Source organism: Salvelinus fontinalis, chromosome 29, assembly GCF_029448725.1.
Source record: "Salvelinus fontinalis isolate EN_2023a chromosome 29, ASM2944872v1, whole genome shotgun sequence".
NCBI lineage: Eukaryota > Metazoa > Chordata > Actinopteri > Salmoniformes > Salmonidae > Salvelinus > Salvelinus fontinalis.
Genome location: NC_074693.1, coordinates 26,093,791 through 26,114,761, shown reverse-complemented (window position 1 = coordinate 26,114,761; position 20,971 = coordinate 26,093,791). Strand labels below are relative to the sequence as shown.

The 20,971-nt window shown below is 41.9% G+C and overlaps 1 protein-coding gene across 4 annotated transcripts in view; it reads right to left on the bottom strand.

Moving 5' to 3' along the window:
- LOC129827710 (uncharacterized) overlaps nt 1-12,722 on the bottom strand; it is a 71,403-nt gene extending 58,681 nt beyond the window's left edge. For all 4 annotated transcript variants that reach the window (XR_008755214.1, XR_008755215.1, XM_055888802.1 and 1 more), the window contains exons 1-12: nt 12,296-12,722; nt 9,561-9,666; nt 7,141-7,354; nt 6,586-6,728; nt 4,742-4,904; nt 4,564-4,619; nt 4,203-4,393; nt 3,799-3,909; nt 3,521-3,646; nt 2,998-3,102; nt 2,758-2,916; nt 1,318-1,939 (exon numbers count right to left, since the gene is read on the bottom strand). Coding sequence is in view for 2 of the 4 variants with exons in the window: in XM_055888802.1 (XP_055744777.1) it covers nt 1,318-1,939; nt 2,758-2,916; nt 2,998-3,102; nt 3,521-3,646; nt 3,799-3,909; nt 4,203-4,393; nt 4,564-4,619; nt 4,742-4,904; nt 6,586-6,728; nt 7,141-7,354; nt 9,561-9,666; nt 12,296-12,484 (2,185 nt within the window). In the remaining 2 variants the exon portion in view is untranslated. The remainder of the gene's footprint in view (nt 1-1,317; nt 1,940-2,757; nt 2,917-2,997; nt 3,103-3,520; nt 3,647-3,798; nt 3,910-4,202; nt 4,394-4,563; nt 4,620-4,741; nt 4,905-6,585; nt 6,729-7,140; nt 7,355-9,560; nt 9,667-12,295) is intronic.
- Nucleotides 12,723-20,971: the final 8,249 nt, after the last annotated feature.

The following is a 20,971-nucleotide window of genomic DNA, read 5'->3' as shown; positions in this document are numbered from 1 at the left end:
ATGCACATACCATAACCCCACCGCCACCATGGGGCACTCTGTTCACAACGTTGACATCAGCAAACACACCCACACGACACAATACATGTTGTCTGTCATCTGCCCGGTACAGTTGAAACCAGGATTCATCTGTGAAGAGCACACTTCTCCAGCTTGCCAGTGGCCAATCGAAGGTGATTATTTGCCCCCTGAAGTCAGTTACGATGCTGAACTGCAGTCAAATCAAGACCCTGGTGAGGACGACAAGCACGCAAATGAGCTTCCCTGAGACGTTTCAGACAGTTTGTGCAGAATTTCTTCAGTTGTGCAAAACTACAGTTTCATCAGCTGTCTGGGTGGCTGGTCTCAGACGATCCCTCATGTGAAAAAGCCAGATGTGGAGGTCCTGGGCTGGTGTGATTACAAGTGGTCTTCGGTTGTGAGGCCGCTTACTGCCAAATTCTCTAAAGTGACATTGTAGGCAGCTTATGGTAGAGAAGTTAACATTAAATTCTCTGGCAACAGCTCTGATGGACATTCCTGCAGTCAGCATGCCAATTGCTCACTCCCTCAAAAATGTTGACATCTGTGGCACTGTGTTGTGTGATGAAACGGCACATTTTAAAGTGGCCTTTTATTGTCCTCTCACAAGGTGCACCTGTGTAATGACCATTCTGTTTAATCAGCTTCTTGAAATGCCACACCTGTCAGGTGGATTGATTATCTTGGCAAAGGAGAAATATTCACTAACAGGGATGTAAACACATTTGAGAGAAAAATAACCTTTTGTGCATATGGAAAATTTCTGGGAGCATTTATTTCAGCTCATGAAACCAACACTACATGTTGCACTTATATTTTTGTTCAGTGTACCATTTTATATGTATTATTATTTTAATTTTAAATGTAACCTAATTTTTCTCCCCAATTTCGTGATGTCCAATTGGTAGTCAGTCTTGTCTCATCGCTGCAACTCCCGTACGGACTCGGGAGAGGCGAAGGTCGAGAGCCGTGCGTCCCCCGAAACACAACCCAACCAAGCCGCACTGCTTCTTGACACAATGTCTACTTAACCCGGATGCCAGCCTCACCAATGTGTCGGAGGAAACACAGTGCGCCTGGCAACCGTGTCAGCGTGCACTGCGCCCGGCCTGCCACAGGAGTCGCTAGTGCGCGATGGGACAAGGACATCCCTGCCGGCCAAACCCTCTCCTAACCAGGACAACGCTGGGCCAATTGTGCGCCACCCCATGGGTCTCCCAGTCGCGGCCTGCTGCAACAGAGCCTAGTCTCGAACCCAATATACAATTTCAAACAAATTAGGAAGTTAGAACTAACCAGATATTGCTTTCAACAAATCAAAAAGGGCTTTGGTTGCTTCCATTTGCTCCCAGCTGGATTGTTCCTTTTTCAAACACGGTGAGTCTTCTAATTTTGGCTGACTCCCCATTTCATTTCCTTTACTCCTGGGGATCCCTCCTGACATTTTGAAAGTGAGTTTCTCCTTTTTATTCGACTTTCCACCGAAAGGATGTGATGGACTGTCAGCGAGGTCAAATTGCGAGCCTCCATTTTCACTGGAACGTCGCAGTCTACAGAAAGAGTCAGTCTGGTCTTCAGGGGTGTCTGATTTCGTTTGTGCCAGACACTCCTCTGATCTAGATAGCCCTTTGATTGCCATCTTTAGGTGAGTTACGGGGTTCTCAGATTCCTCGGTTTTGTCTGCATTAACCAAAATGTCAGATTTCTCTAATGGTTCAGTCTCGTCATCTCTGCAGCACTCAATGGAACTGGGTTCTGAAGGAGAATCCTCATCACATTGGGAGATGATGATACATGGGCCCCGTGCCAGGTCATCCCTTGTATCGCCATCCAGGTTCTCAGTTGCAGTTGGGTCTGCAGCCTCCTTTGTGTTGGAATCATCTGGTTTGGTCCCTCTTCCAAGGCTGTTGTGCTTGTCCTGAAAAATTCAATGTGCATTGCAGACCTGGGTTCACATACATGTACATTTGATTATTAATTATTACAATTCTTGTTTTTGGTATGAGTATGTTTGAGTATGATTAAAAAATGTGGCCCAAATCAACTAGCTAATACTTCTGTTTGAGGTATTTGAAAGTATTTTCTAATAATTTCCAATAAAAAGCCTACTATTAGAAAATATTCCCAAATAGATTATTTCAAATACCAAACAGGACCTGCTTTCAAATGCATGAGATTATTTGAAAATACAGGGTATTTTGTTTTTCTTAAACTTTTTACCCCTTTTTTCTCCCCAATTTCGTGGTATCCAATTGGTAGTTCCAGTCTTGTCCCATCGCTGCAACTCCCGTACGGACTAGGGAGAGGCGAAGGTCGGCCGCACTGCTTCTTGACACACTGCTCGCTTAACCCGGAAGCCAGCCGCACCAATGTGTAGGAGGAAACGCAACCAAAGTTGCGGCCGGCTGCGACACAGCCTGGGATCGAACCCGGGTCTGTAGTGACACCTCCAGCACCGCGATGAAGTGCCTTAGACCCTTGTGCCACTCGGGTGGCCAGGTATTTAGTTTAAAAAAAATATATATATATATATAAATACCCAAATACTTACTTTCAAATGTCTTTGAAAGTTGTGCATTGAAACACTATCACAAATACTGACTGCTAGAGATTCACAACTGGTTTGGTTTCTTAATCCACCAGCAGAGGGTATCATTTGCCATTTGTGGTGACACTGACATGATACAAGATGACCTGGCTTGCAAGCCTTGCTCAACAGGTTCTTAAAATGCCTACCTCATCTTCCTCTTGGCCCGGAGTCAGGAAGTAGGCCAGGCCACTGAAGAGGCCCCACACTTCCCCCACATGATCCTCTTCAACCAGCAGCTTGTCCAGAGGACACAGAAACTGAAACACTGGCTGAGTGTGGCCCACTAGAACATCAGACACCAGCTCCTGGGGAGGACATTTATTTTTATCATATCAGATCACCTATGTGTGTGCATTTATGCTCATGCCTGAAGTATGCCAGTGTACCTGTAAGAAGAGCTTGATGGACTTTTTGGCTTCTTTAAAATCCTCATTGATGTTCACCTCAGTGCTCTCCTCTAACATGGATAGGGAGGGTAAAGTAGCAGAGTCCTAAAAAAAACAAGAAAAACAATCCAAACAAGGGAAAAATAATAATAAAAGATAAATTGTATGATATGTAGATAAGAGCGTCTGCTAAATGACTTAAATGTAAATCTGGACCCATGTTGAGGATGCAAAAGGGAGACCAGCGTCAAAAGAGACTATACAATTCAGACTATTAGCATTGGTTGCACAAGTCCTGCAGCGGTCTGTTTTAACAAGAGTGCTGTGGTTTTGTCATCTTGAGACCCAACAAAATAAGGAAGTTACCATTGGTCTCATTTCTCAAAAACATTTTACACTGAATTCAATACCAAACAGCATAGCGGCTTTACCTTATTTCATTGGCCATGAGGTTACATAGTGAAATGGTACCTTGTGCAACACAATAGCAACAATACAATCTCCCTCTTCATAATTCCCTAACCTGCCATAGGTTGCGGAAGTGGATGATGTCTGTTTGGGTCTTCCTCACGTTCCAGTGAAGGTTTTCAGGGTTGTCCCTCTCCTCCAGGTGAACTGTAAAACACAGTTCGTCGTTTTCCCTCTCCACCTACAGACAGTAACATCTTACTTTACACACCATTCTGGCACAAACAGATAACAGAACGACCAAGGACATGTCTTCACACAGCTCAGTTTCATAACTAACAGTAGTTGCATTCAAAGCATTCCACAGTGACTTGTGTGCGATTAGTGACTTACACAAGGGACGCTGACAGCCCAGTGGCCAACTCGCCACAGCTCATACGACAGCTTGAATTCCATCATATCCTCTTGTACACTGTTCCAGTATCTCTCCAGATCACTGTCCTCCTGGTGAAACAAACCAATGACAAAATAAAAATGTCAGCAGTGTTATTTCATCCTCAGTTTGATACTTAATGTTACCAGACTATAAATAGAACAATGTTTGGGGAGGAGAGAGGACATTCAGAAATAATATGAAATAATCTTCTATTGGATAGATGGCAAAACTGTCTGTACATATGCACTGTCTTTAGCACTGTCTTTAGAAATCAATTGAATTGCTATTAAAAAGAGACTAGAACAGGGTGAATAGTGCAGTGATGACTGCAGAGACGCTCTTTCTGGTGCAGTGTCCTTACGCTGTCAGAGTCCTGCTGGTTCCGGATGGAACCCTCCAGGCTACTCCCTTCATTTTCGTTTGATGGACGACCCTCGACAGACATGACCGTGGCAACCAGCGCCTGCTCCCTTTTCTTCATCTTCTCCCTTTTAGCCTTATTCAATCTCATCTTGTCAAGGAATTTAGACCAGCCTTCCTTCAATTTGTTAGCTGGAAAAACCACACATATCCGATTAGCTAAGTGTCAACATTTTTCATTGCCCTTTTCTATGTCATAAATTGACTGCAAACTGTGATAACTAAGGCAGGGGAAAGAAAACAGAACAAACTGGACATTTTAATTAGCCTAGTGATGGTTTCAAATACACAAATACCCTCACCTTTCTTTTTGGACTTGCTGTCACTGGTTTGAGCATCCTCTGTTTCATCCTGCGTCCTAAAATGGCCACCAAACAAAACCAAAGCACAATTTCTTTCTGTGTTCTCTGCACCCTTGCAGCACTGAAGCATGTTTATTAAAGACAAGAGAGGCAGCCTGGTAGGAAAAGGTCCACTCACGCTCCACTGGCCTGGCTCTCCAGGGAGGCTGGAGAGGCCCTGTCAGAGTGGGACCCACACAGCTCCTCCACAGAGCTCTTACGGGTCGCTCCATCCAGCTGACTCACCACCAGCTGGTTGAGGTTGTCAGGGTCTGAGAGCCACCGCACCAGCAGGTCCAGTACTGAGGGCATGGATAACAAAGTCAATGTGGTGGGATACCTACTACAGAGTAAAACCACATAGTAGTGGGACAAAACCATGTTCAATAAATACTAAACAAAAATATAAACTGCCATGTTTCATGAGCTGAAATAAAATATCTTATTTGGGAAGCTTGTTTCTCTTAAATCTTGTACACAAATTTGTTTACATCCCTGCATTTCTCTTTTGCTAATATAATCAATCCACCTGACTGGTGTGGCATTTCAAGAAGCTGATTAAACAGAATGGTAATTACACAGATGCACCTTGTGCTGGGGACAATAAAAAGCCATTCTAAAATGTGCAGTTGTCTCACATAGGTATCTTTTGGTTATCACTACGGCAACAGCTTCCAGGAACGACACAATATTTACATCTTACAGTTATTCCGAAAGTAAGCAAAAGGAATAAATGACACAGATGTCTCAAATTGAGGGAGCGTGCAATTGGCATAATGACTGCAGGAATGTCCAATAGAGCTGTTGCCAGAGAATTGAATGTACATTTCTTAACATAAGCCGCCTCCAACGTTGTTTTATAGAATTTGGCAATACGTCCAACTGGATTCACAACCGCAAACTACTAGTATGGCATCGTGTGGGCGAGCGGTTTGCTGATGTCAACATTGTGAATAGAGTGCCCAATGGTGGCGGTGGGGTTATGGTATGGGCAGGCATAAGTTACAGACAATGAACACAATTGCATTTTATCGATGGCAATTTACATGCACAGAGATGTCATGACAAGATCCTGAGGCCCATTGTAGTGCCATTCATCCGCCGCGATTACCTCATGTTTCAGCATGATAATGCACGGCCCCATGTCGCTAGGATCTGTACATAATGTCTGGAAGCTGAAAATGTCCCAGTTCTTTCATGGCCTGCATACTCACCAGACATGTCTGCCATTGAGAATGTTGGGGATGCTCTGGATCGAGGTGTACGACAGCGTGTTCCAGTTCCCCCAATACCAAGCAACTTTGCACAGCCATTGAAGAGAACAACCTTCCACAGGCCACAATCAAAAGGCTGATCAACTCTATGTGAAGGGGATGCGTCACGCTGCATGAGGCAAATGGTGGTCACACCAGATACGGACTAGTTTTCTGATCCACGTCCCAACATTTTGTTTAAGGTATCTGTGACCAACAGATGCATATCTGTATTCCCAGTCATGTGAAATCCATAAATTAAGGCCTAATGAATTTATTTAATTTGACTGATTTCCTTCTATGAACCGTAACTCAGTAAAATCTTTGAAATTTTTGCATGTTGCGTTTCTATTTTTGCTCAGTATATATAGTTACCATTACAAAGCCATACATGTAAATTATCCAAGCCGTTTCACTGGCTCCTGTGATCAGAGCCACTGACCATTATAAAAAATATATATATGTTTTATTGTCACATAGGTGCAGTGAAATGTGTTGTTCTACATTATCTGCAGGTTTCAATAACACATTGTGTTAGCTTTCCTCGAAAGGAGAGCCCTAGTTTAGTTACAGCATGGTATGTGCACTATTTCTAAACTCTATCCTTTACTCCTCATGATAGAATGATAAGAAACAATGGTTTCGTGCTAATTTTTTCTTTTTTCAAAACTTCAGTAAATGTGCTGAGAGAATACATGAGGCACTGATAGGCCTATATTGTGGGGCTTACCTTTTAAGGCAACTATCTCATTTAAGGCACAGTGGCTGACTGCCAGTCCCCATAGGGACTGTGGTAAAAGGTTTCGCACCAGTGCTTCAGAGAACACTCGAAGAACTTCAACCTCCTCTCCTCTAGAGCGGAACAATGGTTTTCTGACACACACAGAGAGAGAGAGAAAACAAAACAGACAGACAAAATTAATAAAAATAGTCTATTTGGAATCATGACAAAGTGAGTAATAATACCTAGATTGATGATATTAGGACAGAGCATAACACATTGATAAGCGAGACATTCTATCACCGCAATACTTAATACAGGCCATTCTTCCATCATGTGACAACTTGCATAGTACCCTAGGTCACATTAAATCTTTTTTTTTTTTTTTTTTGAAATTCACAACCTAGGATGTTAGTGATTTATCCAAAACAATCACATATACATAAACCACTTCAACAGTATAGGCAAGCGATACAGCTGTAGAACGGCAACTCAATATGGGTGATGACATAATCTATTGCTTCTATTGATATTCTACTAGCGACTTCAGGAGAGCCGTATTACCTATGAGACTGTTTGGCATTATGGAGGTGCTGGGTCAGGATGCGAATGCAGCCCACACTTGCAGCACAGATGTCAAAGTCTTTGCCTCTGCTGATGACTTGATCGATGACTTGGTCAAACTCCCTCCACAGCACCTGGTGCAGGAGCTGACTGTCGCAGGGCTCAGGGACGCTGTACCAGGGGAGGACTAGCTGGGCGTAGGCACAGTCAAACACTGGGGAAAACGTACACTCAAAATCAACAAAGGCAATATAGTTGATGAAGACAAAAAAAAATATGTACATTTAAGTGCATTCGGAAAGTATTCAGACCCCTTCACTTTTTCCACATTACAGCCTTATTCTACATTTTATTATTTTATTGTTTATCCGTCATCAATCTACACACAAAAGCCCATAATGACGAAGCCAAAACTGGTTTTTAGACATTTTTGCATATCTATTAAAAATAAAAAACAGAAATACCTTATTTGCACAAGTATTCAGACCCTTTGCTTTGAGACTTGAAATTTGTCTCAGGTGCATTAGGTTTCCATTGATCATCCTTTGGATGTTTCTACAACTTGAAGTCCACCTGTGGTAAATTCAATTGATTGGTCCCACAGTTGACCGTGCATGTCAGAGCAAAAATCGTCTTGATTCGGCGAGGTCGAAGGAATTGTACCTTGAGCTCCGAGACAGGATTATGTCGAGGCACAGATCTGGGGAAGGGTACCAAAAAACATTCTGCAGCATTGAAGGTCCCCAAGAACATGGTGGCCTACATTCTTAAATAGAAGTCTGGAACCACCAAGACTCTTCCTAGAGCTGGCCGCCTGGCCAAACTGAGCAATCGGGGAGAAGGGCCTCGGTCAGGGGGGTACCAAGAACCCGATGGTCAGTCTGACAGAGCTCCAGAGTTCCTCTGTGGAGATGGGAGAACTTTCCAGAAGGACAACCAATCTCTGCAGCACTCCACCAATCAGGCCTTTATGGTAGAGTGGCCAGACGGATGCCACTCCTCAGTAAAAGGCACATGAAAGCCCGCTTGGAGTTTGGCAAAAGGAACCTAAAGGACTCTCAGACCATGAGAAAAAAGATTCTCTGGTCCGATGAAACAAAGATTGAACTCTTTGGCCTGAATGCCAAGTGTCATGTCTGGAGGAAACCAGGCACCACTCATCACCTGGCCAATCCATCCCTACGGTGACACATGGTGGTGGCAGCATCCTGCTGTGGGTATGTTTTTCAGCGGTAGGGACTGGGAGACTAGTCAGGATTGAGGGAAAGATGAATGGAGCAAAGTACATAGAGATCCTTGATGAAAACCTGCTCCAGAGCGCTCAGGACCTCAGACTAGGGCGAAGGTTCACCTTCCAACAGGACAACAACCCTAAGCACACAGCCAAGACAGCGCAGGAGTGGCTTCGGGACAAGTCTCTGAATGTTGTTGAGTTGCCCAGCCAGAGCCCGGACTTGAAACCGATCTAACATCTCTGGAGAGACCTGAAAATAGCTGTGCAGCCACGCTACCCATCTAATCTGACAGAGCTTAAGAGGATCTGCAGAGAAGAATGGGATTAACTCCCCAAATACAGGTGTGCCAAGCTTGTAGTGTCATACCCAAGAACACTCGAGGCTGTAACTGCTGCCAAAGGTGCTTCAACAAAGTACTGAGTAAAGGGTCTGAATACTCATGTAAATGTGATATTGCAGATTTAGTTTTTTATATACATTTGCAACAATTTCTAAAAAACTGTTTTTGCTTTGTCATTATGGGGAATTGTGTGTAGTTTGAGGGGGGGGGGAGCGATTTAATACAATTTAGAATAAGGCTGTAATGTAACAAAATGTGTACTTTCTGAACACACTTCAAAAGAGCCCTGAGTATTGTAAGTGAAAGGCTACATTTTGTACTTATGATTTATTCAAAAGTGTCGGTTGAAGTGAGCTGGGAAATTCATTTTAGCAGGATTATCAAAAACACTTCCCGACAGAAAACAGTCCAAACCGGTCTGAGCATGCCTTATACAAAATATGCCAACCAACTCGTTCCATTTACAAGCAGAGCTTGGTAAAGCAACACCCGCTTTCCATAATCCACAGCACAGCACATTGAAAGAGTTATTTTTGAGTCCATTGCCACAACATCTTTGTCACCCAAGCCCCAGATCATGTAACATGAGATATGTCTGCAGCTGCATTGCTATCCTATTCAACTGTGTCACAGAATACAGAAGAACTACATTTGCCTGACCAAGTACACTAAGGAAAAGGGCAGAATGTTGGCTCAAAATGTTTTCGTTATTCGTCCTTGATCTTAACAATAGACTCCACTTTACAAATCTCTTACCCTGGCAGAAAGCCTGACAGGATTACTTACAAAAAATGTCTAGGAACATTCTGGCAGGATCTCAAATTATGCAGAGCAAAATTGCACACCTTGCTGAAGAGATCTCTTCACATGGGGAAACTGTGTCTCCTGTGACGTTTCAGCTTTAGTGCTTGTTGTATCAGTCACATCACAACCTAAATGGTCAGTGGTTTCCTGTAAGACAATTCAGATACATTACAGTAGAGTTCAGTACAGTAAAGAGTACAGTACAGGACACAGTAAAGAGGTGATTATAGTGGTTGGATATCATTCATTCCTTGCCATGTAGATTAAGTAGAAAGATGTCTTAAGTTCATTTTCCATGTAAAAGGACCCATGAGCACTAACATGTGAAGTTGGGTGTCAGTTTGACTTCTTGTAAAACTGATTTAAAAAAGGGGTCTTAGAAAACATCGACCAGGAAAAAAAGATAAAAAGGTATTTGAAATACATCAAAACCAGTGGAGGCTGCTGAGGGGAGGCCGGCTCATAATAATGGCTGCAACAGAGCATATGGAATTGCATCAAACACATGGAAACGATGCATTTGATACCATTCCAGCAATTCCGCTCAAGTCATTACCACGAGCCTGTTCTCTTTAATTAAGGTGCCACCAACCTCCTGTGATCAAAACACTACACTGTTGAGGTGAAGACCGCTGTCAATTAAAATCAACACATTTAGTTTAGTAAAAAAAAAATCTGCCCTCTGTATGTTTAAGACAGGTTGCCTTGTGCCTTGAAATTCTGTTACCAAAACCCCACATACCTTCAAGATATTTTCTAATTTCTCTCCTTCATGAGGGAGGATAATGAAAGTTCACAGAAGTAACAAGGTAGACCTATCAATTAGTTATAGTGTTGTTACTGATATCAATTTTGTTGATCATTTATTAAATGTTTAAAACTAGAAATTCTGTTACCAAATCGCTAACAGAATTTCGGAAAAATCGGTAAAGGAATCTCTACAATTGAGCTACAATGGGAAATCATAGTAGTCAACGCCGGACGTCCATGGACGTTGACAAGCAGATTTCAACACCCACAGAAACCTGAACCAGCATAAATTTGGCCCTAACATAGACGTCCATGATAGGTTCAGATTTGGTTCCGTAAATCTGAACCAACCATAGACGTCTATGTTTCACAAGTTTGGGCAGCACTGTATAGTACAATAGAGTAGAGTTCAGTAGAGTAGAATAGAGTTCAGTACATTGCACAGTAGAGCACACCTCAGTTGAATACACTATAATGTACTGTACTCTACTTTACTGTACAATACCCTACTGAGCTTTACTTTGATGTTAAGACTTGTGAAACATGATAGTCTATGATAGGTTAAGATTTGGCCCAGTCCGGACCAACATCATTTGTTCTTGTTTGGTGGCAGAGCTCAAATAAAGCTGCAATATGTAACTTTTTGGGTGACATGACCAAATTCACATAGAAATGTATGTTATAGATCTGTCATTCTCATCGAAAGCAAGTTTAATAAGCAGTAGATCTGTTCTATGTGTGCTGTTTCTACGCTATGCTATTTCTGCATAGCACAGCTTTAAAATAATAACCAGTCTGTAGAATAATACCCAAATAGGCAAAGAAGAATATTGCATATTTCTACCTTTGTGTAACGGGTGGAAGTTTTGGCTACATCACAATGAAGAGAACGACTTTCGTATCCATAATTATGCATTTCTGTGTAGTACACATCAGGGACCCGTGATGAAATTACATTTCCGCAAGTCTATTTACAGGTGTCAATCCACTTCACTTAGCCAAGTTTAAAGGTGCTACACATACTATTTATATGTATTTGTCCATAATATACCGGGCGCTAATAAAGCCCAACAGTGGAGGTGTCATAACACCCATAAAACCTAGCGGTCAAAGACTTAAATGATTCCAAAAGGTTTTCACCATTCATTTTTTCCCATAGGAGATTTTACAAACACTTAAAATAAGGGCTGTGTTTCTTGTAGGCTTACCCTGGTGTGACATTTTGATAACCATGTAAATCTCTCGGACAAGGGGACTTTTATCAATATTCTCTGGAGCGGCATCTGTTGTCAAAATGTTGTGACTTTGTGGTTGGGTTATCTAGCGGAAATCGCCCTGTTATTTCCTGGTTGCTAAAATACTGTTCGTTCAATTTCAGTTCACGTTAAAAAAAAAAGCAAGCACTGAATCGAGTAGGGAAGCATTGTACCATCTAAATCGCAAAATAGTTTTCACAGATGTTTGAAGCTGGTGGACCAAAACCGCCCACCACCTGTTCACAGCGATTTAGATGGTACAAGGATTACTGGGCTAGGGGAACACCATTATTTCGCGGGTGTTGTCATAGCGCCCCTTTCTTCACCCATGTATCACCTTATTTTTCCCCTCCACTTGTAAAAATATGGGCAATTTGCAACCGGCTATATATAGGACACGAGGAGGTCCATGTCAATAACTTTCCATTATAATTGTAAACGTTTCATTTGACCCCACAACTACGACACCCGTAATGTTTCATTGGCTAACGACTTAATAGATTGCCTCTCTGCAATCAGTTGAAATATCAAAATGTTTGGTGCTATTAATGAGTGAACATTGACATGACTGACATGAATCATAAACTGGTTACATTGTTTCTCTCATTTTGTAAACAAAAGTAACGTGCATGGCTCACTTGCCCTGTTACATTGAATCTCATTATGAGCTTTACATTGTAGCAATGATGATCTCTCGTGCAGATGAAAAAGTAGCACCTTACTGCAATTGAATAGTCAGTCATAACAAATGCATAGAATTTTTAAATTACCTGGAATAAATCTTCTTCAGCCACATCGTCTGTCTGAGTTCCGCTTTCCCGCCTGGTCTTTATTAAAACATTTGGGGTTGATTGCCAAAATAGTAAACATAAAACAATTTGAGCCGCTACTTGTCCGCGGTCAAATAAATACCACACAAACCCAAGAATGATGGCAATAGAGAAGCGCAACAGGTACATGTTCTATCTTTTCAAGACGCCAGTCTCATTCATTCAACTATTACGTTTCCATTCAAGGTAGCTATTAAACATTTTAGTCTAGGTCTTCATCTATAAAAACATTCATTCACAGAGGAAAGGCAAAGGTCATTTTCAACTTGCTTGTCTTGATAAAACATTAAAAGAAATAACTATACACCCCGAGGAGGGCTCTTCTTCTTCTTCTCCTTCTCCTTCAAAGTTTTATGGCAGACTACACCTACTGGTGTATTCCCGCGGCCACTTCTTCTTCTTCGATGGGGTTTAACGGCGGTTGGCATCCAATGTTAATGGTGCATTACCGCCACCAGCTGGACGGGGTATTGAATAAGAAAAACAAAAAAAACATTCCATATTGCCGCCACCTACAGTACGGGGTCTTCTTTGATAATATGTCTGTCGGCAAACAAATGCTATAGGTGCATGCCCCCACCTACTGCTTTGGCTGTATATGAGGGTTCTGGTCAAAGGGAGTGTTTTGGTTGAGTATGCAACTGATTATGGTATGGCAGGCCATCTGTTGGGAGAAGGGTGCAATTGCGGACCGCAATTTGGGGGCGTTCCTGCATGTGGGCATTCCTGCATCTGCAGAAACCCCTATTTATACTTGTATTGGTCCATTATTAGGTTAGGACAGCGTTCTGTGGGTGGCACTGTGTGCTCTTTTTGAAGGATGGGTCCCAGTCTCTCGGGGGCCCTGGGATCCGGTGGGATGGGGTGGTGTACCGGTCACTGGGATGACAACCCAACTTGGGATGGGAGGAGGTTTTAGCATATGCAAAAGTGGAGAACAATTGGAGGTTTACTTAGTAGCAATGCAAATATCATGGTACAGCTATATGGACACTCAGTCGTGACTTTAATGGTAAGCTTACAAACATATCTTATGATAAATATAATCGAAACTTGTATCTCATTATGGTAAATGGTGAAATAAGTATAGCCAGTTATAAATGTAATGGCTTAGCAGATAATAAGAAAAGACGATCAGTGTTTTCCTGGCTAAAAGAGAAGGAATATAATATCTCTTGTTTACAGGAAACTCATTCAATAATTTTAGATGAAGTTGTGTGGGGAAAAGAATGGTGGGGGGTGAAATATACTTCTCCCATGGGCAAAGAAACTCAAAAGGGGTGATGATATCAATTAACAATAATTTTGATCCGAATGTGCAAATTGTCCAAAACGATCCCCAAGGTAGATGGATTATTTCAAATATGTTATTGGCTCATTAATTAATTTATATGATCCAAATAATGATGATCCACGCTTCTTTGTGCATATATACGTATATACATAAATACTAATAAGTAATACAAGACTCTATTATTAGGGTGGCAGATTATAATACGGTTTTAAATACATCAATGGACTGTGAAGGACAATCAACAACAACAACAAAAATGATTGGTCACATACAAGTGTTTAGCAGATGTTATTGCGGGTGTAGCGTAATGCTTGTGCTTCTAGTTCCGACAATGCAACAATATCTAACAAGTAATATCTAACAATTTCACAACATATACCCAATTCACACAAATCTAAGTAAAGGAATGGAATTAAGAATATATGAATATATGGACGAGCAATGTCAGAGCTGCACAGACTAAGATACAGCAGAATAGTATTAAATGCAGTATATACAGTTGAAGTCGGAAGTTTACATACACCTTAGCCAAATACATTTAAACTCAGTTTTTCACAATTCCTGACATTTAATCCTAGCAAAAAGTTAGGATCACCACTTTATTTTAAGAATGTGAAATGTCAGAATAATAGTAGAGAGAATAATTTATTTCAGCTTTTATTTCTTTCATCGCATTCCCAGTGGGTCAGAAGTTTACATACACTCAATTTGTATTTGTCACGCCCTGACCGTAGAGAGCTTTTTATGTCTCTATTTTGGTTTGGTCAGGGTGTGATTTGGGTGGGCATTCTATGTTCATTTTCTATGTTTTGTATTTCTTTGTTGTTTGGCCGGGTGTGGTTCTCAATCTGAGGCAGCTGTTTATCGTTGTCTCTGATTGAGAACCATACTTAGGTAGCTTTTTCCCACATGGTTTTTGTGGGTAGTTGTTTTCTGTTTTTGTGTCTTCACCAGACAGAATTGTTTCGTGTTGTTACATTTTTTCTCAGTGGTCAGTTTTTTAAATAAATAATCATGAACACTTCCCACGCTGCGATTTGGTCCACACCTTCTTCATACGACGACCGTTACAGTATTTGGTAGCATTGCCTTTAAATTGTTTAACTTGGGTCAACGTTTTGGGTAGCCTTCCACAAGCTTCCCACAATAAGTTGGGTGAATTTTGGCCCATTCCTCCTGACAGAGCTGGTGTAACTGAGTCAGGTTTGTAGGCCTCTTTGCTTGCACACACTTCTGCCCTCAAATATTCTATAGGATTGAGGTCAGAGCTTTGTGATGGCCACTCCAATACCTTGACTTTGTTGTCCTTAAGCCAATTTGCCGCAACTTTGGAAGTATGCTTGGGGTCATTGTCCATTTGGAAGATCCATTTGCGACCAAGCTTTAACTTCCTGACTGATGTCTTGAGATGTTGCTTCAGTATATCCACATAATTTTCCTGCCTCATGATGCCATCTATTTTGTGAAGCGCACAAGCCCCTCCTGCAGCAAAGCACCACCACAACATGATGCTGCCACCCCCGTGCTTCACGGTTGGGATGGTGTTCTTTGGCTTGCAAGCCTCCCCCTTTTTCCTCCAAACATAACGATGGTCATTATGGCCAAATAGTTATTTTTTTGTTTCATCAGACCAGAGGAAAGTATGATCTTTGTCCACATGTGCAGTTGCAAACCGTAGTCTGGCTTTTTTATTGAGGTTTTGGAGCAGTGGCTTCTTCCTTGCTGAGCGACCTTTCAGGTTATGTCAATATAGAACTTGTTTTACTGTGGATATAGATACTTTGTACCTGTTTCCTCCAGCATCTTCACAAGGTCCTTTGCTGTTGTTCTGGGATTGATTTGCACTTTTCGCACCAAAGTATGTTCATCTCTTGGAGACAGAACGCATCTCCTTCCTGAGTGGTCCCATGGTGTTTATACTTGCGTACCATTGTTTGTACAGATGAACGTGGTACATTCAGGCATTTGGAAATTGCTCCTAAGGATGAACCAGACTTGTGGAGGTCCACAATTTTTTTTCTGAGGTCTTGGCTGATTTCTTTTGATTTTCCCATGATGTCAAGCAAAGAGGCACTGAGTTTGAAGGTAGGCCTTGAAATGCATCCACAGGTTCTGGAATTTTCCAAGCTGTTTAAAGGCACAGTCAACTTAGTGTATGTAAACTTCTGACCCACTGGAATTGTGATACAGTGAATTATAAGTGAAATAATCTGTCTGTAAACAATTGTTGGAAAAATTACTTGTGTCATGCACAAAGTAGATAGATGTCCTAACCGACTTGACAAAACTATAGTTTGTTAACAAGAAATTTGTGGAGTGGTGGAAAAACGAGTTTCAATGACTCCAACCTAAGTGTATGTAAACTTCCGACTTCAACTGTATGTCATTCTTGCTGGCGCCAAAAGTGAAAAAAGCGTTGATAGGGGACAGAATGCAGTTGGACCATCAAATAATTGGCATATACATTAGTCTTACAGAATTTCCACTTGGGCGAGAATATTGGAGATTTAATAAAACTTGTTTTTAACTAGGACAGAAGAATTTATAACAGATTTTTTCCAAAATAACATAGATACAGCAGATCCTCTTATTGTATGGGACACTTTTAAATGTGCCTTCGAGACCATGCAATTCAATACTCATCTCTTAAACAAAATCACTTTAGGTCAAAAGAGTCCATAGTTAATAAAGGAAATAGAAGGACTAACAGTACAGATAGATAGCAAGAAAAAAAGAAATGTAGGAACTTATTCAAGAAAGATGAAGTGTAATATATTATAAAAATTAAGCAAACTGCATGCTAACAAAAATAATTTACTGAAACTTGTTACAAATGACGGAGTCACCCATGATTCACCAAACTATATTTTGAAAGATGAAGCAAAGTACTTTAAGCATATGTTTCTGTCTTCATCTCCACTAACCAAAGTTAATTGTTCTATTAATAATGTAAAATTAACAGCTGTACAGAAAGACTCATGTGAAGGCCAAATTACAGAGGAGGAACATTTTTGATGCAATTAAAGCCTTTAAGTCTGGGAAAACTCCTGCGCTGGAAGGCATACCAGTTGAGGGATACCAAACCTTTTTGATGTACTCAGATGACCGTTATTAGCATGTTTTAACCACTCCTATGAAAATGGCAGATTATCAGATACTTAACAAGAAAGTCTGATTTCATTATTACTGAAACAAGTTCCAAGTGGTGAATATAAAGATCCAGTCCATTTAAAAAATTTGGAGGCCCTTACACTTCAGTGTTGTGATGCAAAAATTCTAGTAAAATGCATAGTGCATAGAATTAAAAAGTATTGTCGGATATTATTCATCCTAATCAGACAGGTTTTTTACATGTATAATACATTGGAGATAATATAAGACAAGTACTGGAAACAATAGAACACTGAAAAATCTGGGAAACCAGGCCTGGTATTCATAGCTGACTTTGAAAAGGCATTTGATAAACTATGACTGGAATTTATATAAAGTAATATGTGTCACATATCAGTTTGCCAACAACGTTTAAAAAAAAGAATACAACCTTGGTCTCTTTTTTGCTTTCTTGAGTAAGGCAGCCACAAAATGCAAGTGTTTCAGCCTAGCTCAGTGCTTTCTGTGGTGGTGGGGCAGCCAGCTAAAAATACGAAGCATAGGGGTTGGTAATGTTCTCTTGTTGTGCCGTGAATGGCACAGTGTTCTGTCACTCATGGGGACACTACGTCACCGCAAAATCTATGGGTAGAGCTCGAAAATTCATGCCCCTTGGGTGCTGCCATAGAATTACATTAGAAGGGCCCATCTAAGAAGGCTCAAGGACATTGGCCACATATAAAATGGCGTCAAATCGCATTATATCTACAGCAGCTTTGATTGGACTCTCAAAATCTTTGCTAGCAAGCTAGCAATCATCATCATGGATAAAGTCGATAATCTAGTGGCAAATCCTTTTCAATCCTTGTCATATGTAGAGAAATTATAGATTAAACGAATCCTAAACATTACACAACAAGTTGAAATTCGCAAATTCAACAATGAGTGTGTGAAGGAAATTAAACTTTGAAGAAACATTCTTGAAAATGTTAATCTTGGCTTTGGTGTCATAAACAACCCTTGGTTCCTTCCTGTGCTGGTAAAGATATGAGGGGGGGCTGTCATGACCCTCCTCCTTAGGACCATCTGGCAGATCGCCGAGAATATGCTCTTAAATTATTCATTTTTTATCTTTATTTAACTATAACTACAATGACGGCCTACACCGGCCAAACCCGGACGATGGTTCTCTATGGTGTAGTAGGTCAGGGCGTGACTAGGGGGTGATCTAGTATATCTATTTCTATATTGGTGCTAATGTTGTTCCCAATTAGAGGCAGCTGTTTATCGTTGCCTCTGATTGGGGATCATTTCCCCACCTGTGTTTTGTGGGATATTGATTGTGTTTTGTGTTTTTGCACCACGTAGGCACGTTTCGTTGTTCGTTTATTGATCTATTGTTTTTGCTTTAAGTTTAACTTTTGAAATAAATATTTGGAACTCAACATACGCTGCGCCTTGGTCCCATTCTTACGACAACCGTGACACAATGATTCATTTAAGATTGACTTTGAGTGTCCCTGTGTAAGAATATCCACAACAATTGGGCGTCACGAATAGGATGATTGATTCTGCCTGCGGAGCTTTCCAGTGGTGGTCTGCGAGGAAAACCGGTGGCACATTTTATAAAGCGTGGGGGAAATTCCTGTCTGAACAAAAGTGGATTAGACCCGCCCAGACCAAACCCTTACTGTGAGCTGCCCAGGAGGAGACACATCATCCGCAAACAATTGAGGGACGGCAACTGATTTCAGTAACTCAATATAAATGTATCTGTATAAAAATAAATGATAAAAAATAAATTTAAGGCGAGTAATGCATAAAAAGGTACCCATAGTCTTATAGAGAGAAGGCTATTCACTAGTTTTATGAGAAGATTAGAGCTAGGGGGTAATGGTACCATAGAAAGCCCCTCTGACAGCTGTCTGTTGGCATTTAGAAGAGAAGTGTTTTCGTGGTCTGCAGCCACTACAAATAACACAAGATGTTTTTGAATACAGGGTGTTATATACAGTACCCGTCAAAAGTTTTGACACATACTCATTCAAGGGGTTTTCTTTATTTTTACTATTTTCTACATTGTAGAATAATAGTGAAGACATAAACTATGAAATAACACATATGGAATCATGTAGTAACCCAAAAAGTTAAACAAATCAAAATATATTTTATATTTGAGATCCTTCAAAATAGCCACCCTTTGCCTTGATGACAGTTTTACACAGTCTTGGCATTCTCTAAACAAGCTTCACCTGGAATGCTTTTCAAACAGTTTTGAAGGAGTTCCCACATATGCTGAGCCCTTGTTGGCTGCTTTTCCTTCACTCTGCGGTCCAACTCATCCCAAACCACCTCAATTGGGTTGAGATTGGGTGATTGTGGAGACCAGGTCATCTGACGCAGCACTCTATTACTCTCCATCTTGGTCAAATAGCCCTTACACAGCCTGGAGGTGTGTTGGGTCATTGTCCTGTTGAAGAACAAATGATAGTCCCACTAAGCGCAAACCAGATGGGATGGTGTATCGCTGCAGAATGCTGTGGTAGCCATGCTGTTTAAGTGTGCCTTGAATTGTAAATAAATATCTGACAGTGTCACCACGAAAGCACCCCCACACCCTCACACCACCTCCTCCATGCTTCATGGTGGGAACCACACATGCGGAGATCATCCGTTCACCTACTCTGCATCTCACAAAGACATGGCAGTTGAAATAAATCAAATATTTGGACTCATCAGACCAAAGGACAGATTTCCACTGGTCTAATGTCAATTGCTCATGTTTGTTGGCCCAAAGAAGTCTCTTCTTCTTATTGGTGTCCTTCAGTAGTGGTTTCTTTGCAGCAATTCGACCATGAAGGCCTGATTCACGCAGTCTCCTCTGAACAGTGGATGTTGAGATGTGTCTGTTACTTTAACTCTGTGAATCATTTATTTGGGCTATAATTTCTGAGGCTGGTTACTCTAATGAATTTATACTCTGCAGTAGAGGTAACTCTGGGTCTTCCTTTCCTGTGGCAGTCCTCATGAGACCCAGTTCCATCATAGTACTTGATGGTTTTTGCGACAGCACTTGAAGAAACTTTTAAAGTTCTTGAAATGTTACGGATTGACTGACCTTCATGTCTTAAAGTAATGATGGTCTGTCGTTTCTCTTTGCTTATTTGAGCTGTTCTTGCCGTAATATGGACTTGGTCTTTTATCAAATAGGGCTATCTTCTGTACCACTTCTACCTTGTCACAACACTATCAGGAATCAAGGTAAGACCCAAGTGCAGACTATGTGAAGTAACAATGTTTATTGTAACAACAGGGGCAGGCAAACGACAGGACAAGGCAGGCAGGGGTCAATAATCCAGAGTAGGAGCAAGGTACAGGATGGCAGGCAGGCTCAGCGTCAGGTACAGGCAGAGTTCAGTAATCCATAAGTGGAGCAAAGGTACAGGATGGCAGGCAGGCTCAGGGATGGGCAGAGTAAAGGGTCAGGACAGGCAAGGGTCAAAAACCAGGAGGACGAGAAAAAGAGAGGCTGGGAAAAGACAGGAGCTGACAGGACGAACACTGGTAAGCTTGACAAACAAGACGAACTGGCACAGACAGACAGAAAACACAGGTATAAATACCCAGAGGGTAAGTGGGGGAGATGGGCAACACCTGGAGGGGGTGGAGACAAGCACAAGGACAGGGTGAAACAGATCCGGGCATGACGGTACACCCCCCCCCCCCCCCCCCCGTCTAGGGACGCCACCTGGCATTTCACCTGGGTAGATACCTGGTGGACTGGGGTGCCGGCGGTGAAAGTCGGCGATGAGGGCCGGGTCCAAGATGTCTTTAGCGGGAACCCAGCACTTCTCCTCCGGGTCATAACCCTCCCAGTCATCCAGGTCCTGTAAACCCCTGCCCCTTAGTCGAACCCTCAAGAGACGTCTCACCGTGTACTCAGGCTGGCCATCAATGACACAGGAGGGGGATGGGCCTAGAAACAGAAGACAAGGGGCAGTCGGACATAGTTTTGACTCTAGACACAGAAAAGGTAGGAAAAGTACGGAGGGTACGGGGCAACAGAGGACGAACAGCAGAGGGGCTAATGATCTTGGCACGGGGGGAAAGGTCTCGGCTTCTAGGGGTGTAGCCGCGGCAATATAGTGGCGGCCCAGCGCCTCAGGCTTGACCTTCCTGGATACCGGTCGGAGCTGCGGAAGCGAAGTGGCCCGGACCTTTGGTAAATATGC